Below are 16,063 nucleotides of genomic sequence, written 5' to 3'. Positions count from 1 at the left end.
AAAGGTTAAACGATCATTTTCTGGTGTCGACAGCCCAGTAAAGCATGCAAATTTACCACCACGGTAAATAAACTACCGCGATTATTTTGTATTTGAATACACCCAAATTCTCGCTCTAATTTTCTTTCATCACCTAACTTTTTTAGGGAATAAATTTTTCTACATTCATCTGTCATAATAATGCTGAGGGAAAAAATCATAATATGCCTAGTCACTTACTGAGAGGTTTTTGAAGGCAGTCATGGATTTTTGAATATCTTGTCTATCTGGATGATAATCCTTTGAATAAAAGAAAACACTATTAGCTTTCATGAGGCAAATTGTTTTCTTCAAAAGGCACTCTAGAGACTAGCTTGAAACTTTCCCAACCCTTTCAACCCACAATAGGTCTTATTCTTCTCAGCACTGAAGTGTTATTCGTACTCTTGTGGGCCCAGTAGACTTTGGGGAAACTGTGGTCTAGAAGACAAAAGCCCAGGGGCAGCTGGGTGGCCCAGTCAGTTAAGCCTCTGACTCTTGATTTCTGCTCAAGTCATGATCTCATGGTTCGTGGGATTGAGCCCATGTTGGGCTCTGTGCTGACGGTGTGGGGCCTACTTGAGATTCTCTTCTCCCTCTCGCTCTCTGTCATGCTGTCTCGGTCTCTAAATAAATAAACGTTAAAAAAAAAAAAAAAAAAAAGACAAAAACCCATGGCAGGACTCAGCACCTCCTCCCAGCACTGGCCTTGCTGAGGCTCTAAACCACAACAGCAGAGGGGGCTGGCAAGGAAGGGGGCCAGCAGGCCCACCCTTCATAGAGAAAGTTCGCCAACCTGCACCCATACACAGCAACTTAAACCCAAGTTTCTGCCAGGCCTGCGGTCTGCTTTTCAAAACTAAGATAAATACCCATCACGAACGGATTGATTCTTTCACTCTTATTACTGTATAAACGCTGCGCTTACCATTTGTAACCAAGTGTTCCTAACAGGGCACCTCAACGCTACTTAAATCTGAGCTTAACGTTTCGTAGCTTTTGGAGACTTTTCTAACAGCAGCCGTGGGTGACAGAGATCAAGGAGGACATGTAATTTTGTAGAGGGAGGGGAAGGAGAAAACACCATTTAACAAAATCATTTTGAAAATCCTTCAAGTTAAAAACCTTTGCAAAAACACTTCTGTCGGTTCCCGCCTCTGACACAGACGGGGAGCTTCCCTGATGGGGGCGGAGGGCCCCCGAGCGGCAGCGCGCGACAAGCAGTACCTCCATGTGTCTCTCCAGCTCCTTGAGCAACGTGGGGTACTTGTCCAGGCGCATGAACGGTCTGCTGAGGCCGGTGGTCAGCACCAGGATCCCCGGGCTGCTGGCGCCTCTGGTCTCCATGAACTCTCCCAGCTGCTCGCTGAGCAGAGAGAGTGGACGGCGTAGCGGTTAGAGCCTGCACACGGACAGAGGAAAGGCCCGCCCTGCCGGCAGCACCGGGTTGGGCAGCTAACGGGTGCTTAGAGCTCTCTGTGCTTAGAGCCACACTGGTGCCGGCTACATTGAGACACCAAATGTGAACACCCCCAGAAGGCTCATGCCATCGCTCTCGTTACGGGCAAACCCAGCTGGGCATAACCCGGCACGGGCGGTCCGCTAAGCAAACCCACACCTTCCATTCACGGAGGCCACCTGAGCAAGCCTAGTTCACAGCTGAGCTAGAAGATGGCCATCCTCTGGGTCCCTCGAGCTGGTGACACGAAGTAAAAGATGCTTTACGGCCACAGTGAAGTGAACCGGGGCGCAGATGCCCTGGCCGCGCAGGAGGCCGCCCAACAGCCCCGAGGCATTCTGTGCAAGCAGCAGGCACAAGGCAACACCATCAAGTAACGGACTCTTCCACTTAGGCTTTAAGATGTCAAAAGCACGGTCACATCACCACCTCGCTTAGCCTCATGGTAGAGCGCGACCACACTTGTAGATAAGGAGACTGAACGCATATCTGGAAATCCAAAAGCTGAAAGCCGTGCCTGCCTATCTCCCCACTCCTGCCACTTTCACCACACTGCTCATCTAACCTGGTGACCAGCAAGGCCCTCGTGAGGCCTCCATGCTCACGCACTCCAGGTTGGCCCCAAATGCTCCAGTTCAACAGCCACGGCATCCGGAATGACCCATGAAGGTCCAGCGTGCAGCTGTGAGCATCATGCTTGGTCACCCGCATCAGGACTCATGCCGGGGACTGAAGGTCTGGCACCTGCGTCCCTAGTGCACACGACGTTCGGGGTCCAGGCTAGAAGCCCCACCTGTGTTCCTCACTGTTGCCCCTGTGCACCACTCGAGACGGGGGGAGTGAGGGGCAGACAGGCTGGGAGAGGAGCAGGCAGCAGCTCAGGTCACCCCTGTGAAGAGCAGGGTGACCGCTAAGCCCCCACGTCGCACTGCAAAGGACATTATACATGAAGCCAAAAAATGTGAGAATCCCTAAGAATATCAGAGCACATCAGTCCTCAGTGCAGGTTGCCTGATCTGACCTCAGGGACCCAGCCACTGCCTCACCTCCTCCGTCCCTTCCTCCCCAACTCAGCTACACCTGCCCACCACTCAAACTTCTTGGGAACACCAGTCACACTCAGTGCTCCTGGTGAAAACATGTACAGTACTTAGGCTAAAGCACTTGAAACTGCTAGTTCAAAAGTAACAAGCAAGAATAGTTTCCTAAAGTTCAACTAAACAGAGCTCACGTTGGAAACGTCAAGACAAGAATTGGTGTTGGCACAGCCTGCCTCTTACCCAACCACAAGTGACCTCACGTCAACTCTGCGACCACACCTACCAGGGAAAGCAGTTCACTTAACTTAACCAACTCAAAAATAAATGGTTTTAAACTTCAGGTTGAAAACCAATTAATCACTATGAAGCTAGTCTTACGTTTCCTACACATGCAAGACTTCTTTAGAAAGCTACTGCTCCCTAAAATTGGGTTAACAAAAATTAGGAGGCCTGGTTAAGCACGGGATGCTGCACTGCAGTGAGAGCACACGACTGGGCTGTGTGAACACAGCAACGGTGTGGTTAGCAGTTACCTGCCAGCTGCCTGCCTACCCACCTATTCAACCACCGATACACACACACACCCCCATGTACATCCATACACACACACATACACATGCATACACACATACATCCACACACACATATACATCCATATACACACATACATGCATACACATACATATACATCCACACACACATGCATATACACACAAATATACATCCATACACACAAATAAACACACATATACTTCCACACACCATATACATGCATACATATACATACATACACACACATCCATATACATCCATACATACACCCATACACACATATACATCCATACACACACACACACCCACACATACGTATACATCCATACACACACATATATACACACACCCATACACATATACACACACATACATATACATCCACACACACACATATACACACACACCCATATGCATCCATACACACACATACACACATATGTGCATACACCCCTACACACATATGTACATATACATCCATACACACATGCATATACACATACACACACATACAACCATATGCACACATGCATACGTACACATACATACATACATACACATCCATATACATCCATACACATATACATCCATACACATATACATCCATACACATATACATCCATACACATATACATCCATACACATATACACCCATACACACACACCCATACATCCATATCCACACATACACCCATACACCCATACACACATACACACACACACCCATACATACATACCCCCATACATACACCCATCCATCTACATCCATCCATACACACACACACAGACATATACATGCATACATACATACATTTACAGGTTTTTAAATCAACCTTTTAAAGAAACATATATACATATTTTGAAGGTATTATCAAAGTCAAAGCAAATTATAAAAAAAGGGAGGTTTCACCTAATCCTAATTATAAAAACAACACTCTTACAAGGACAAGAAAATGATTTTCATCCCTATAGCTCAGCCCTTCATGGTGATACAACTTAAAACCAAAGTTGTTGAGCCTTCTCTGGTGTCGTGTCGGTGTGTGTGCGTGCGCACAAGACATGAGACAACATATCTGTGTTCAGAACTCCAGGTCTTCAGAGGATGGTTCTGTCAGGAAAATCCTGGGACTTCGAGGATGGAAACCTGGCACGGTGGTGGCCCAGGGTCTACGCCAGGGACCATGGGGCTCTGTTAGCCATGAGCAGCACCCGGGAGCACCTGTGCCTCCTCCCTTCTTCCACACAGACTTCTCTCCTCTAGGAGGGGCAGGTAGCCGAGGAGTGCCCCTAGGAGGATCCTCCCAGCCACTCCCCTGTGCTCAGCTTAAATGGAGGGACAACTACAGAAAGGCCTGGGAAGGACAGAGGAAAGGGGACTACGGCTGGGCATCCGAATCCCCAGCAACGGTACCTTGGCCTGCCACATGGCGTCATTAGCGCACACACCCACACGGGAGGGCACCCAGTGGGTGTGGAGGTCTCCATCGTCCTTGCCAACAGGTGGGGGCTGACCCCAAGTAGGGCCTGGGAGCCCAGGGTCTGGCCCCTCTGGCTGTAACTGCTTTGTGTCTCACAGACACGGAGCCTGTGCTACTCTCCTCACTTCTCATTCCTCAGCAATGGCTGTCTCCTCCAATCACCCTACCCGTCCCTACACAGGAGGGTGAAATGACAGCTTTACAGGCGAGAAATGCATATGTTACCAGCATTTCTCTAAGTGTTGGAAAACTGATCAAGCACAGTCCCATAGAATCAAAACTTTACAGTACTAGGAGTATATTTCGACTGCTTTACTTTTTTTAAGAGACCTAGAGACTGGAAAGGGGGGGGGGGAGAGGGGGAGGGACGGGGGGGAAGAGGGGGAGGGACGGGGGGAGGGGGAAGAGGGGGAGGGACGGGGGGAAGAGGGGGAGGGACGGGGGGAAGAGGGGGAGGGACGGGGGAAGAGGGGGAGGGACGGGGGAAGAGGGGGAGGGACGGGGGGAAGAGGGGGAGGGACGGGGGGAAGAGGGGGAGGGACGGGGGGAAGAGGGGGAGGGACGGGGGGAAGAGGGGGAGGGACGGGGGGAAGAGGGGGAGGGACGGGGGGAAGAGGGGGAGGGACGGGGGAGGGGGAAGAGGGGGAGGGACGGGGGAGGGGGAAGAGGGGGAGGGACGGGGGAGGGGGAAGAGGGGGAGGGACGGGGGAGGGGGAAGAGGGGGAGGGACGGGGGAAGAGGGGGAGGGACGGGGGAAGAGGGGGAGGGACGGGGGAAGAGGGGGAGGGACGGGGGAAGAGGGGGAGGGACGGGGGAAGAGGGGGTGGGACGGGGGGAAGAGGGGGTGGGACGGGGGGAAGAGGGGGTGGGACGGGGAGGGGGACGGGGAAGAGGGGGTGGGACGGGGGGAAGAGGGGGAGGGACGGGGGGAAGAGGGGGAGGGACGGGGGGAAGAGGGGGAGGGACGGGGGAAGAGGGGGAGGGACGGGGGAAGAGGGGGAGGGACGGGGGAAGAGGGGGAGGGACGGGGGAGGGGGAAGAGGGGGAGGGACGGGGGGAAGAGGGGGAGGGACGGGGGGAAGAGGGGGAGGGACGGGGAGGGGGAGGGGGAAGAGGGGGAGGGACGGGGGGAAGAGGGGGAGGGACGGGGGGGAAGAGGGGGAGGGACGGGGGGGAAGAGGGGGAGGGACGGGGGGGAAGAGGGGGAGGGACGGGGGGGAAGAGGGGGAGGGACGGGGGGGAAGAGGGGGAGGGACGGGGGGGAAGAGGGGGAGGGACGGGGGGGAAGAGGGGGAGGGACGGGGGGAAGAGGGGGAGGGACGGGGGGAAGAGGGGGAGGGACGGGGGGGAAGAGGGGGAGGGACGGGGGGGAAGAGGGGGAGGGACGGGGGGAAGAGGGGGAGGGACGGGGGGGAAGAGGGGGAGGGACGGGGGGGAAGAGGGGGAGGGACGGGGGGGGAAGAGGGGGAGGGACGGGGGGGAAGAGGGGGAGGGACGGGGGGGAAGAGGGGGAGGGACGGGGGAAGAGGGGGAGGGACGGGGGAAGAGGGGGAGGGACGGGGGAAGAGGGGGAGGGACGGGGGAAGAGGGGGAGGGACGGGGGAAGAGGGGGAGGGACGGGGGAAGAGGGGGAGGGACGGGGGAAGAGGGGGAGGGACGGGGGAAGAGGGGGAGGGACGGGGGAAGAGGGGGAGGGACGGGGGAAGAGGGGGAGGGAGGGGGGAAGAGGGGGAGGGACGGGGGAAGAGGGGGAGGGACGGGGGAAGAGGGGGAGGGACGGGGGAGGGGGAAGAGGGGGAGGGACGGGGGAAGAGGGGGGGAGGGGGAGGGACGGGGGAAGAGGGGGAGGGACGGGGGGAAGAGGGGGAGGGACGGGGGGAAGAGGGGGAGGGACGGGGGGAAGAGGGGGAGGGACGGGGGGAAGAGGGGGAGGGACGGGGGGAAGAGGGGGAGGGACGGGGGGAAGAGGGGGAGGGACGGGGGGAAGAGGGGGAGGGACGGGGGGAAGAGGGGGAGGGACGGGGGGAAGAGGGGGAGGGACGGGGGGAAGAGGGGGAGGGACGGGGGAAGAGGGGGAGGGACGGGGGGAAGAGGGGGAGGGACGGGGGGGAAGAGGGGGAGGGACGGGGGGAAGAGGGGGAGGGACGGGGGGAAGAGGGGGAGGGACGGGGGGAAGAGGGGGAGGGACGGGGGGAAGAGGGGGAGGGACGGGGGAAGAGGGGGAGGGACGGGGGGAAGAGGGGGAGGGACGGGGGGAAGAGGGGGAGGGACGGGGGGAAAGAGGGGGAGGGACGGGGGGAAGAGGGGGAGGGACGGGGGGAAGAGGGGGAGGGACGGGGGGAAGAGGGGGAGGGACGGGGGGAAGAGGGGGAGGGACGGGGGGAAGAGGGGGAGGGACGGGGGAAGAGGGGGAGGGACAGGGGAGGGGGTGAGGGGGGGAGTGGGGGAAGGGGGGAGGGAGGTAGTGGGGGGAAGGGGGAGGGGGGAAGGGGGGAAGAGGGAGGATAAAGAGAGGGAAGGATGGGGCGAGAGAGAGAGAGAGAGAGAGAGAGAGAGGGAGGGAGAGAAAGAGAGAGAAACCCCTAGCAGGCTCCATGCTCAGAGCCTGACACAGGGCTCAAACCCACCAACCAGGAGATCATAACCTGAGCCAAGATCAGGAATTGGACACTCAACCAACTGAGCCACCCAGGTGCCCCTCAACTCCTTTAACTATAATCCATGCAGGCCCTTTCCAACCACAAGAAAAACCAGAAAAAAGTCTATTCAGAATAGTCATGTTTGATATTACGGGATATGAAATTTTCTAACTGTATTTATGGCAGAGAAAAAGTACCAGAACTAAGTTCTATTCCTCACCCCTCCAGAAACTAAGAATTTAAGAGAAATTTATGCAAACCAAAGTAACTTCTTCCAACATCCATGATCTTAGAAGGCCACAACATGTGCAGTTCAGTCTTTACAGATCATGTTCTATTTTAAATCTAGCACGATAAAACAAAACAGCTGGTTCCTGCCGCTTCGGCAAAACAATGGCTCTTTCAGCTTAATTTCTACTGATGCTGGTAACCTTACACAGCACATCTCCCCTGCAGTTACTGAAAGGACACTGTGGACTCCAACAAAAGGAACACGCACGCAGAGAACTACCATGCAGCCAAGCAAAAAGTTAACAATTACAGTGCTGGGAAAAAAACAAAACTCATTTTACAGACTGCATTATGAAACCTAACTCATTCAAAATAGGCAGCCAGGAACATACATCTACTATTGCGATAACGTGAAGGGTACCTGTAAGTTCTTACTCCAAAGCATGGGCAGTTCTGTGCAGGCATTCCAAGATTCACACTCAGACTTTAAGCACAATAAACAATCCTACGATTGCAAACAAAGACCGTACAACTTCAGATCAGTACACTGAATCAATCCTTCAAAAATATACTGAAGCACAAAACAGATTAACCCGTAAGCGTGGCAGCTTTAAGATGTCAACATGCATAGGAAGCAGGACAGAGGTTACAGGTTAAGACGCCAGATGAAACGTGGTGAAAGGGGCCAACCGCAATCCCGTCTCAAGTCACCAACTTACGCTTGGGAAGCAGGGTCTGACTGGCGGGCAGAGCGGGGCCCCTCATTGCCCAGAGACCTCAGGAGGGCACACAGGCAGCGCATCCTGCCCCACCAGGCGCCCACAGGCCCGAGGCTGGCCCTCCCAGAGCAGGCCTTGTTCCCCCACCCCGCGACATGCCGTGGGTAGGTGGCACAGAGCTTGCCCCGTCATCGTGGGGACAGGCGGCACCGACATTCCAGTGGGGACGCAAAGGGTCACTGCCGTAATAGCACACGAGAGGGATAAACAACACCTACGCGCAGGCGTCTCCCTTCAAAGTCTGAACGTTTTTGGAAACTAACAGTCTGAATCATTTTAAATGTGGTCTTCCGGACTCACTTCTACAGGGGAAAATATTTAGCATCAGCCCCAACACTGCCCACCCTACCCACACTCTCTATACTCCCAGCCTGAACCACACCCCCAAAAAGGAGGGAGAATGACAATTTTACCCTAACATCCTGTTTGCTTTCTATAGATCTCCCCCACTGCCACGTCACTAATTCCTAATCCCTAATTGTGATTCTCACAAACACAAAGGTAATCCTTGCATTTAACTTCTGTGGACATCCTAATTCCCAGGAGGAGGTGGCAGAACACTCACGGGCACACAGGCTTCGTGGTTTTAGGAAGGTGTACACCCACACAGCCACCCCCGGCACAAAGGCGAGGAGGCAGACTTAACAGGAGAGCGCGCCACAGTCCTCCGGGGTTCCCTTCTGTGAACCCTGTACATCCTGACCTCCCTTTCTTTGGCCCCCCCAGCAGAGTACGTGTACTCCTTCGTTTTAGTGCACACAGAGACCCTGCGGTATCTGAGCACGCCCAGAAAGTCAACACACAGGGTCCTCCACAGGGGTGCAGATGGGACCACAATTAGCATTCATGCTGGAGCACTCACCTCGCTCACCTGGATCCGGTCTACACGTTTTGCTTACTGCTTACAATAACCCTACCAATCGGCACTCAGAGAAGGGATCTAAAACCCGGGGAAAGCAGGGGACTTACCCACAGCTCACCAGCTGAGTTTGAGGCAGGGCTCAAACCAGGCCAAAACAAGCCAGAGGCCCTCCCTCCACTGCCACCGAACCAGCCACACTCACAGGATGGTACACTTGAGCTTCAGCTCAGTTTACAAAGAGCCCAGCCATGTCTGCTTACCAACAGTCCTTAAGTTTTAAGTTGAAATACTTCATTAACTATTTAACTATAACTGGGGCGCCTGCGTAGCTCAGTCAGTTAAGCATCTGACTCTTGATTTTGGCTCAGGTCATCATCTCACGGTTGTGGGTTTGAGTCCCACCTCGGGCTGTGACTGACAGTACAGAGTCAGCTTGGGATCCTCTCTCCCTGCCCCTTCCCCACTTGCACTGTATCTCTCTCAAAACTAAATCAACTTAAAAAATATATACTTGGGGCACCTGGGTGGCTCAGTCAGTTAAGCGCCCGACTTTGGCTCAGGTCATGATCTTGTTGTGGTTTGTGAGTTTGAGCCCCTCATTGGGCTCTATGCTGACAGCTCACAGCTTGGGGCCTGCTTCAGATTCTGTGTCTCCCTCTCTCTGCCCCACCCATGCTCATGCTCTGTCCCTCAATAATAAACGTTAAAAAAACTTTTAACTAAAATTAAAATTACATATGTATGTATGTATAGACATACATACATACATACACACACACTTAACTAGGGACACGTGGGTGGCTCAGTCGGTTGAGCAACCGATTTCAGCTCAGGTCACGATCTTACCAGTTGTGAGTTTGAGCCCTGCGTCAGGCTCTGTGCTGACAGCTGGCAGCCTGGAGCCTGCTTCAGGTTTGTGTCTCCTTCTCCCTCTCCACCCCTCCCCCACTCACTCTCTCCCTCTCAAAAATAAACATTAGAAAAAAAATCTGTAATATGTATGTTTAACTTACCCTTCATGCTACTAAAATTTTTTTTCATTTATGGTTTAAAAAAATTTTTAAACTGCTGTTTTCAAAAGTCACTGTGAAAATTTTCCTAACACACTTAACTAAAAGTTCATGCCTAAGAAGCAGAAACAGAATCTCCGCGCTCAGAGCAGCCCTGGCCAGTGACTCAGCCACTCTTCTAGCACCTTCCGGTTCTTGGGAAAAGACATGGGCTTTTCTCGCCAAACCAGCAGGAATCTGTACAGTCTGTTTCACTTGTTTTAATTTTGTTCCAGGTTGAAAAGCTGAAGCCAATGGTCTCCAATTTAAGGTTGTACCTGTAAGACCCAGCCCTAATTTTATTTTTTTACAGTTCTCTTTACATAATACACCCGAAGTATAGGAGTATTGTACGGATGAGCTAATAAGCTCCTCTAACACAACACAGGAATATCTAACATGTGCAAAGCAGAATGCAAGGTGACACTCAGTTCTGTGCTCATGACAGGTAATTTTCATATAGGCTACAATTCATTCCAAACCACACATGGTTGCTCACACGTGTGTTCAGACTACCGTTAAGCAATGAAAGTTCCTATGATAAATTTATTCTATGCACTGCTCTCAGGCCAGGCCCGTATGACTACTGAGTGCATGAAATGTGGCTAGTCGAACTGAATTTTTAATTATTTTTTAATTAAGGCTTAAATGAATTTAAATCTAAATTTACACAGCTACGTCATTAGGTAGCAAAGCCCTAGAGATATGGCCTTGCAATTTTTGGGCATAGAATAATGTAGTTTGAAGAGCACACTCAGCATTACCAAAATATTTTCTCTGCCAGGCATTTTACATTTTTATACACACACACACACCACACACACACACACACACACACACACACACACACACACACACACACTGAAACCTTGAATCGCAAGTAACTTGCTGTGCGAGTATTCTGCAAGAGAAGCAAACATTTCTAATAAATTTTAACTTGATAAACGAGCAATGTCTTGCAATACGAGTCATATCGGACGCCAAATGTCACAAGATCACAACCAAGTCAGTGGTTCCTGAAACTCGATTTGATGTATGAGTGCTCTGGGCTACAAAAGCATGTTTTCCAAACAAATTATGCTCATAAACCGAGGTTCTACTACATAAAAACAATTTATGTATACAGATAAATATATATGTGTATACACACACACACACACACACACACACACACACACACACACACAGTAAAACCTTGGCATATGTGTAATTATGTATACTGGCCTTAATTTTCAATCCAGCATTTTCTCTCACAGCCAATCTAATTACACTCCATACTTCCACTCTTAGGAACTAAGAGAAATGGGATTCTGGCATCCTGGATTTAGCCTACAGCTCCATTCCAGAACCCTACCAGCTCCTCAAATCCACTTTCCCAAGGGCTCCAGGCTGAAGGGAGACTTTGGAAACACCGTTTTCTACTCCAAGAATGCTACTCAGAACCTGAGACCCCATACCAATGCTTCTCAGGCACTCAGCTTAAGAGGTAATTAAAACACAATAATCGTTGAACAAACAAGTGAATACCAGCACTGTATTTCATGTAACGTGTGGCCCACACAAGCCAACGTGGAGGGAACCCCTTGCCAAGAAGTCCCTGCCCTCCAGGTAAGGGTGTCTGGCAAGTGCACCTGTGCTCCGTGAGAACGTTCACTGCAGACGGGTGGTTGGCACAATACGCGAGGTACAAGGTTTTCATCTGTGGCATCAGATTTAAAAAGCATCCTCCAACTCTCTGCTGAGCTTCTGGCAACCTAGAGATACACAACACAAAGGAAATAATCCTAAGTTTCATAGAAAGAAAATTGCCAAGTAATGAACACAAAATCTGAGACCTCCTTGTAGACCACCTCCGTGAAAACAAAATCTACAAATCCCAGAACCTAAGTGTTCACACCAGCAGTCCAGCAGGGAGAGGTATCTACCTCGAAAGCGGCTCTGCTAGGAAGCACCAAACTAACGCCCTTCCTTTTCTCCAGCATCCAGCCGCCACAACCCACCTGCGCACAGCACAGCCAAAGCCCCACAAGTCCGACTTTGGATGGTGAGAGAAATGCAGATCATGAACCTTTAAGTTTTGTACAAAAGGAGAATTATAAAACATGACTACTTGTTGGCAAGGTTTCTACTTAAGCAGCATCAAGACGCGTGCATGCGCATGCGCACACACACACTACAGCCTGCCTTCCCTTCAGGTAAAAGCTGGAGACAGAGCACAGCCACAGACCCATCTCCTCCCAGGTCTAGGCCGGGGCAGTTGCTGAGCCTGGAAAGGCCGTGAGCTCACAGTAACAGGAAGAACAGAAAGCGATCAGCACCACCAGTGGAAGCAGAAATGCGCACGTGGGGCCGTCCTAACCAGACAGGCACGGCCAACTCCAAGATGGAGGCCAAGCCCTCAGCTGGGCGCAATCATCTACAACGTTCCACCTCCGGCTACAGCCTCACCATTCCTATCAAACGGACTTCTCTCTCCTGCAGATACACAAACCTTGAACAAAATATAAAACCAACCTCTGCAGGTGGTAGAGAACCAGGGAGGAAGATTCTGGAGACGTCTGGCATTTGGAGAAGGAAAGGACACAGGGTGTGTCTCCGGTTCTCTGTACCTCGGGGCCAATGGTGGCTGAGGCTGGCTTGCATAGGGCAGCTAAACCCCAAGAGAAAACCACAGGATCTGGCTGAACGTGAGCTGATGGGACGTGGGCAGGGGACGACGACACCTCGGACTGTGAACCTGAGCTCTGCTCCGATCTGAGGACTTTCAGAACACTCACGATCAAAGATAAGGGGAGCAGTTGATCAGGAAAGCTCATCTCCGACCCTCTGCTCTCCTGTTCCACCATGGCAAATCCAACATCTCATGCCAATGCACCGTGCCCTTGAGGAACTCAACCGAAACAACACCTAAGTCCTACTGAGTAAAGAGCCAACACAGGCCTGACTGGGTGCTGGACTCTCAGCTCATGTTCCCTCCCTGAATTTCAGCATTCAGATCCGTACATCTGCGGTGCAGACGGGGAGATCCACGTGCTTTCATAAGCCTGAGGGGAGGCCCAGAAGAGGCGCCGCAAACGTACTGTAAAAATATGAACTCCTTCAGTCCAAGTTCTCGACAGCCGGTGGGGGAAGCAGGGGCAAACGCCGACTTCCACTTGCACACCCCGGGGCTGGCCTCCTGCAAAGACCCCAAACTGAGGGCCAATCACCTTCATTTACCAAAAGGAAAGCAGTGATTGCCAAACTCCTCTCTTCATGGCCACCTAAGTCAGGCCACTCACATGAACCAAACCGCTCCAGGAGGAAGCAACGTGAATTTGTCTGAAGGCCAGCACTCACTCTGCGCTTCCCCCGCACACCTTCCGGGATGAAGGGCCTGGAGGGGCCTGGAACCTACTCCGAGCACAGCCAGCTGTGCGCCTGGGGCCCAGGGGGCAGAGCACCCCTCGCCACTTCCCAGACTAAGACAAGAAACTACAGGAAGGACAAACCAGAGACCAACCAGATCCCAAGAGAAAAAGTTACCTCATCCTTCTGTCGGCTAAAGAAATAGAAATTGCAATAACAAGTGCCCCCCTCTTGCATCAAGTCCACAGGTAAACAAACCTCAAATGTCACATGGTGACTTACAACCTACAAAGTTCTCACATATGTCAAGACTTCAAGTCCTCCAACACCCAGCAGGCACTTGGTCAACTAAGTGAACTACACTACTGAGATCAGTAAACTGACCCTAACCCTTAAATGTTTCACGTTAACCAAGAACAAAAGAGTCGCGCACACACACACACACAAAAAAGCCAATCTGGTGGCCAATCAATTCAGAACATGCCTCCCCACCCCAAAAACACCTTGGAAAGAAAACCAAGCTGGGTACGTGCGGGCAGCACGTTCCAGACACCGCATTTCACTATCCTTGGATTTCCGGCGGCCAGGAGCAACCCTCCCACAGAGCCTCTTCCTCCTCAGGCTCCTCACCCCTGCCTCCCCCATCCGCCCAATACTGTAAACTTCACTGCTCCCCGCAAGACGCTCTCCTTTCTCATCAGGAGACCTCGCCTTCAAAGACCCCAACTAGAAAAACCAGACGTCAGAAACACAGCTTCTACTAGAAGAGTTGATAACCCAAAAGGTTCAAAATAAAGGTTTCCATCTTCGGAAATAGGAGTTCTAGAATCAGATCAAAGCACATTCTATACCTACCCGTTGTACTAATCTGAATTTCACAGATTTTTAGCGTCGTACTTACTTGGTGCATTCTTCTAAAGACTGTACAAGCATTTGCTGGAAAGAACATATCTCTTCTAGATTTCCCATTAAATATGAAATGTTTGCTGAACTTAACCTAGAGCCAAGAAAAAGAACAGTGAGACTATTATGTACTGTGTCACTCTCCTGTCCCACCCCAGGGCCCTATTTGAGTCTCTAACCCACTAAAATCCTTACTTCTACAGCAAACTGGTACAGTGGGTTCCGTTCCACCCTCCATTCTGTGAAAACCTGAGCAAACAGCCTAGGCAATGACAATGCTGCAATTAACACAGTTTATCATCCAACTTACTTCTCGCTGGTCTGCAAAGGCCGCAGGTAGGTAGAAAGCACAGTCTGAAGTTCTTTAGAATACTCATTTTCAGTTTCCAAAATATTCTGTAGCACCTACAACAAATGGTGAATAGCATTATTCGCCACTAAAACTCATGAGCTTTGACAAGTGCATCAGCATCATTCACTTTACAGGTTGCTTCTGCATTAATACTAGTGTGCTTAATATCATCACTTCCTGTGACTTAACTACCAAAACCCACATACCGAATTCTTACTATAGCTACGTAACAGACTTCAACTCATTGCCACACACATAACACAGGCACACCTAGAACGAGGCTGGGAGCACCAGGGTGGCCCAGTCGGCTGAGCATCCGACTCCTGATTTCGACTAAGGTCATGATCTCACGGTTCATTGGATTGAAGAGCTTCAGACTCCATGCTGAGTATGGAGCCTGCTTGGGACTCTCTCTTCGCCTCTCTTTCCCTCCTCCCACCTCAAAATAAATAAACTTTAAACAAAACGAAGAATGAGGGGGGCACCTGGGTGGCTCAGTCAGTTGAGCGTTGGACTTTGGCTCGGGTCATGATCTCACAGTGGTGGGTTCGAGCCCCGCGTCAGGCTCTGTGCTGACAGCTCAGAGCCTGGAGCGTGCCTCAGATTCTGTGTCTCCTCCTCTGCCCCTTCCCCACTCATGCTCTCTCTCAGTCTCTCAAAAATGAATAACCGTCAAAAAAATTTTAATTTAAAAAAAAAAAAAAAAAAAAGCGAGGCTGGAACCAACTCCATCATCAGAAAGTACTGCAGTACTGCCCCATCTGTTCAGATGCAAAGAAGAAACCACAGGTAATCATAACAGCAAGGACACAAGGATCAATCTCTGACACTGCGTCGTGCATAAGCAGCCAGCCACTCACAAAAAGGATATCCTGCACATCCCACTTATAGTAAGTCCAAGAATAGGCAAAACTAATCTAGGAGGGCAGAAATCAGAAGGGGGGAGAAGTGACCATGGGGAAAGGGGCCAAAGTTTCCAGGCTGATGGACATGTTCTATATTGTAATTTGAGTAGTTGTTATAGACCTTGTCCAAGCTCCATGAACTGTACAGTTAAGATCCATGTATTGTAACATATGTAAAATATATTTCAACTAAAAACATCTAGTTTGCTCTTCAGATTGCACTTAGCAAATCTAAATCAATTTCATTAGAGAACAGTCTCAGATCTTATACACATTTATTAAATATCAAAGGTCCACCAGTAGAAAATCCTTAAGAGGCCACTACTTTAAAGACAGAACAATGATGAATCAACCTTAAAATGTTTCCTGATACCCTAATGTTAGTACAGCAAATTCCATGAAAACAACTTTATAATTCCTAAAAACAGGTTTAAAAAAAATGCAAAAC

The 16,063-nt window shown here is 51.1% G+C and overlaps 1 protein-coding gene across 5 annotated transcripts in view; it reads right to left on the bottom strand.

Annotated features, from left to right (window-relative positions):
• ARHGEF7 (Rho guanine nucleotide exchange factor 7) overlaps positions 1–16,063 on the bottom strand; it is a 135,764-nt gene that overhangs the window by 27,366 nt on the left and 92,335 nt on the right. For all 5 annotated transcript variants that reach the window (XM_042980243.1, XM_042980209.1, XM_042980232.1 and 2 more), the window contains 5 exons: positions 14,669–14,763; positions 14,357–14,452; positions 11,739–11,861; positions 1,246–1,384; positions 220–279 (listed from right to left, as the gene is read on the bottom strand). In XM_042980243.1, coding sequence (XP_042836177.1) covers positions 220–279; positions 1,246–1,384; positions 11,739–11,861; positions 14,357–14,452; positions 14,669–14,763 — 513 coding nt within the window. The remainder of the gene's footprint in view (positions 1–219; positions 280–1,245; positions 1,385–11,738; positions 11,862–14,356; positions 14,453–14,668; positions 14,764–16,063) is intronic.

This window comes from Panthera tigris, chromosome A1, assembly GCF_018350195.1.
Source record: "Panthera tigris isolate Pti1 chromosome A1, P.tigris_Pti1_mat1.1, whole genome shotgun sequence".
In the NCBI taxonomy this organism is placed as follows: domain Eukaryota; kingdom Metazoa; phylum Chordata; class Mammalia; order Carnivora; family Felidae; genus Panthera; species Panthera tigris.
This window is presented reverse-complemented; position numbering and strand designations above follow the sequence as displayed.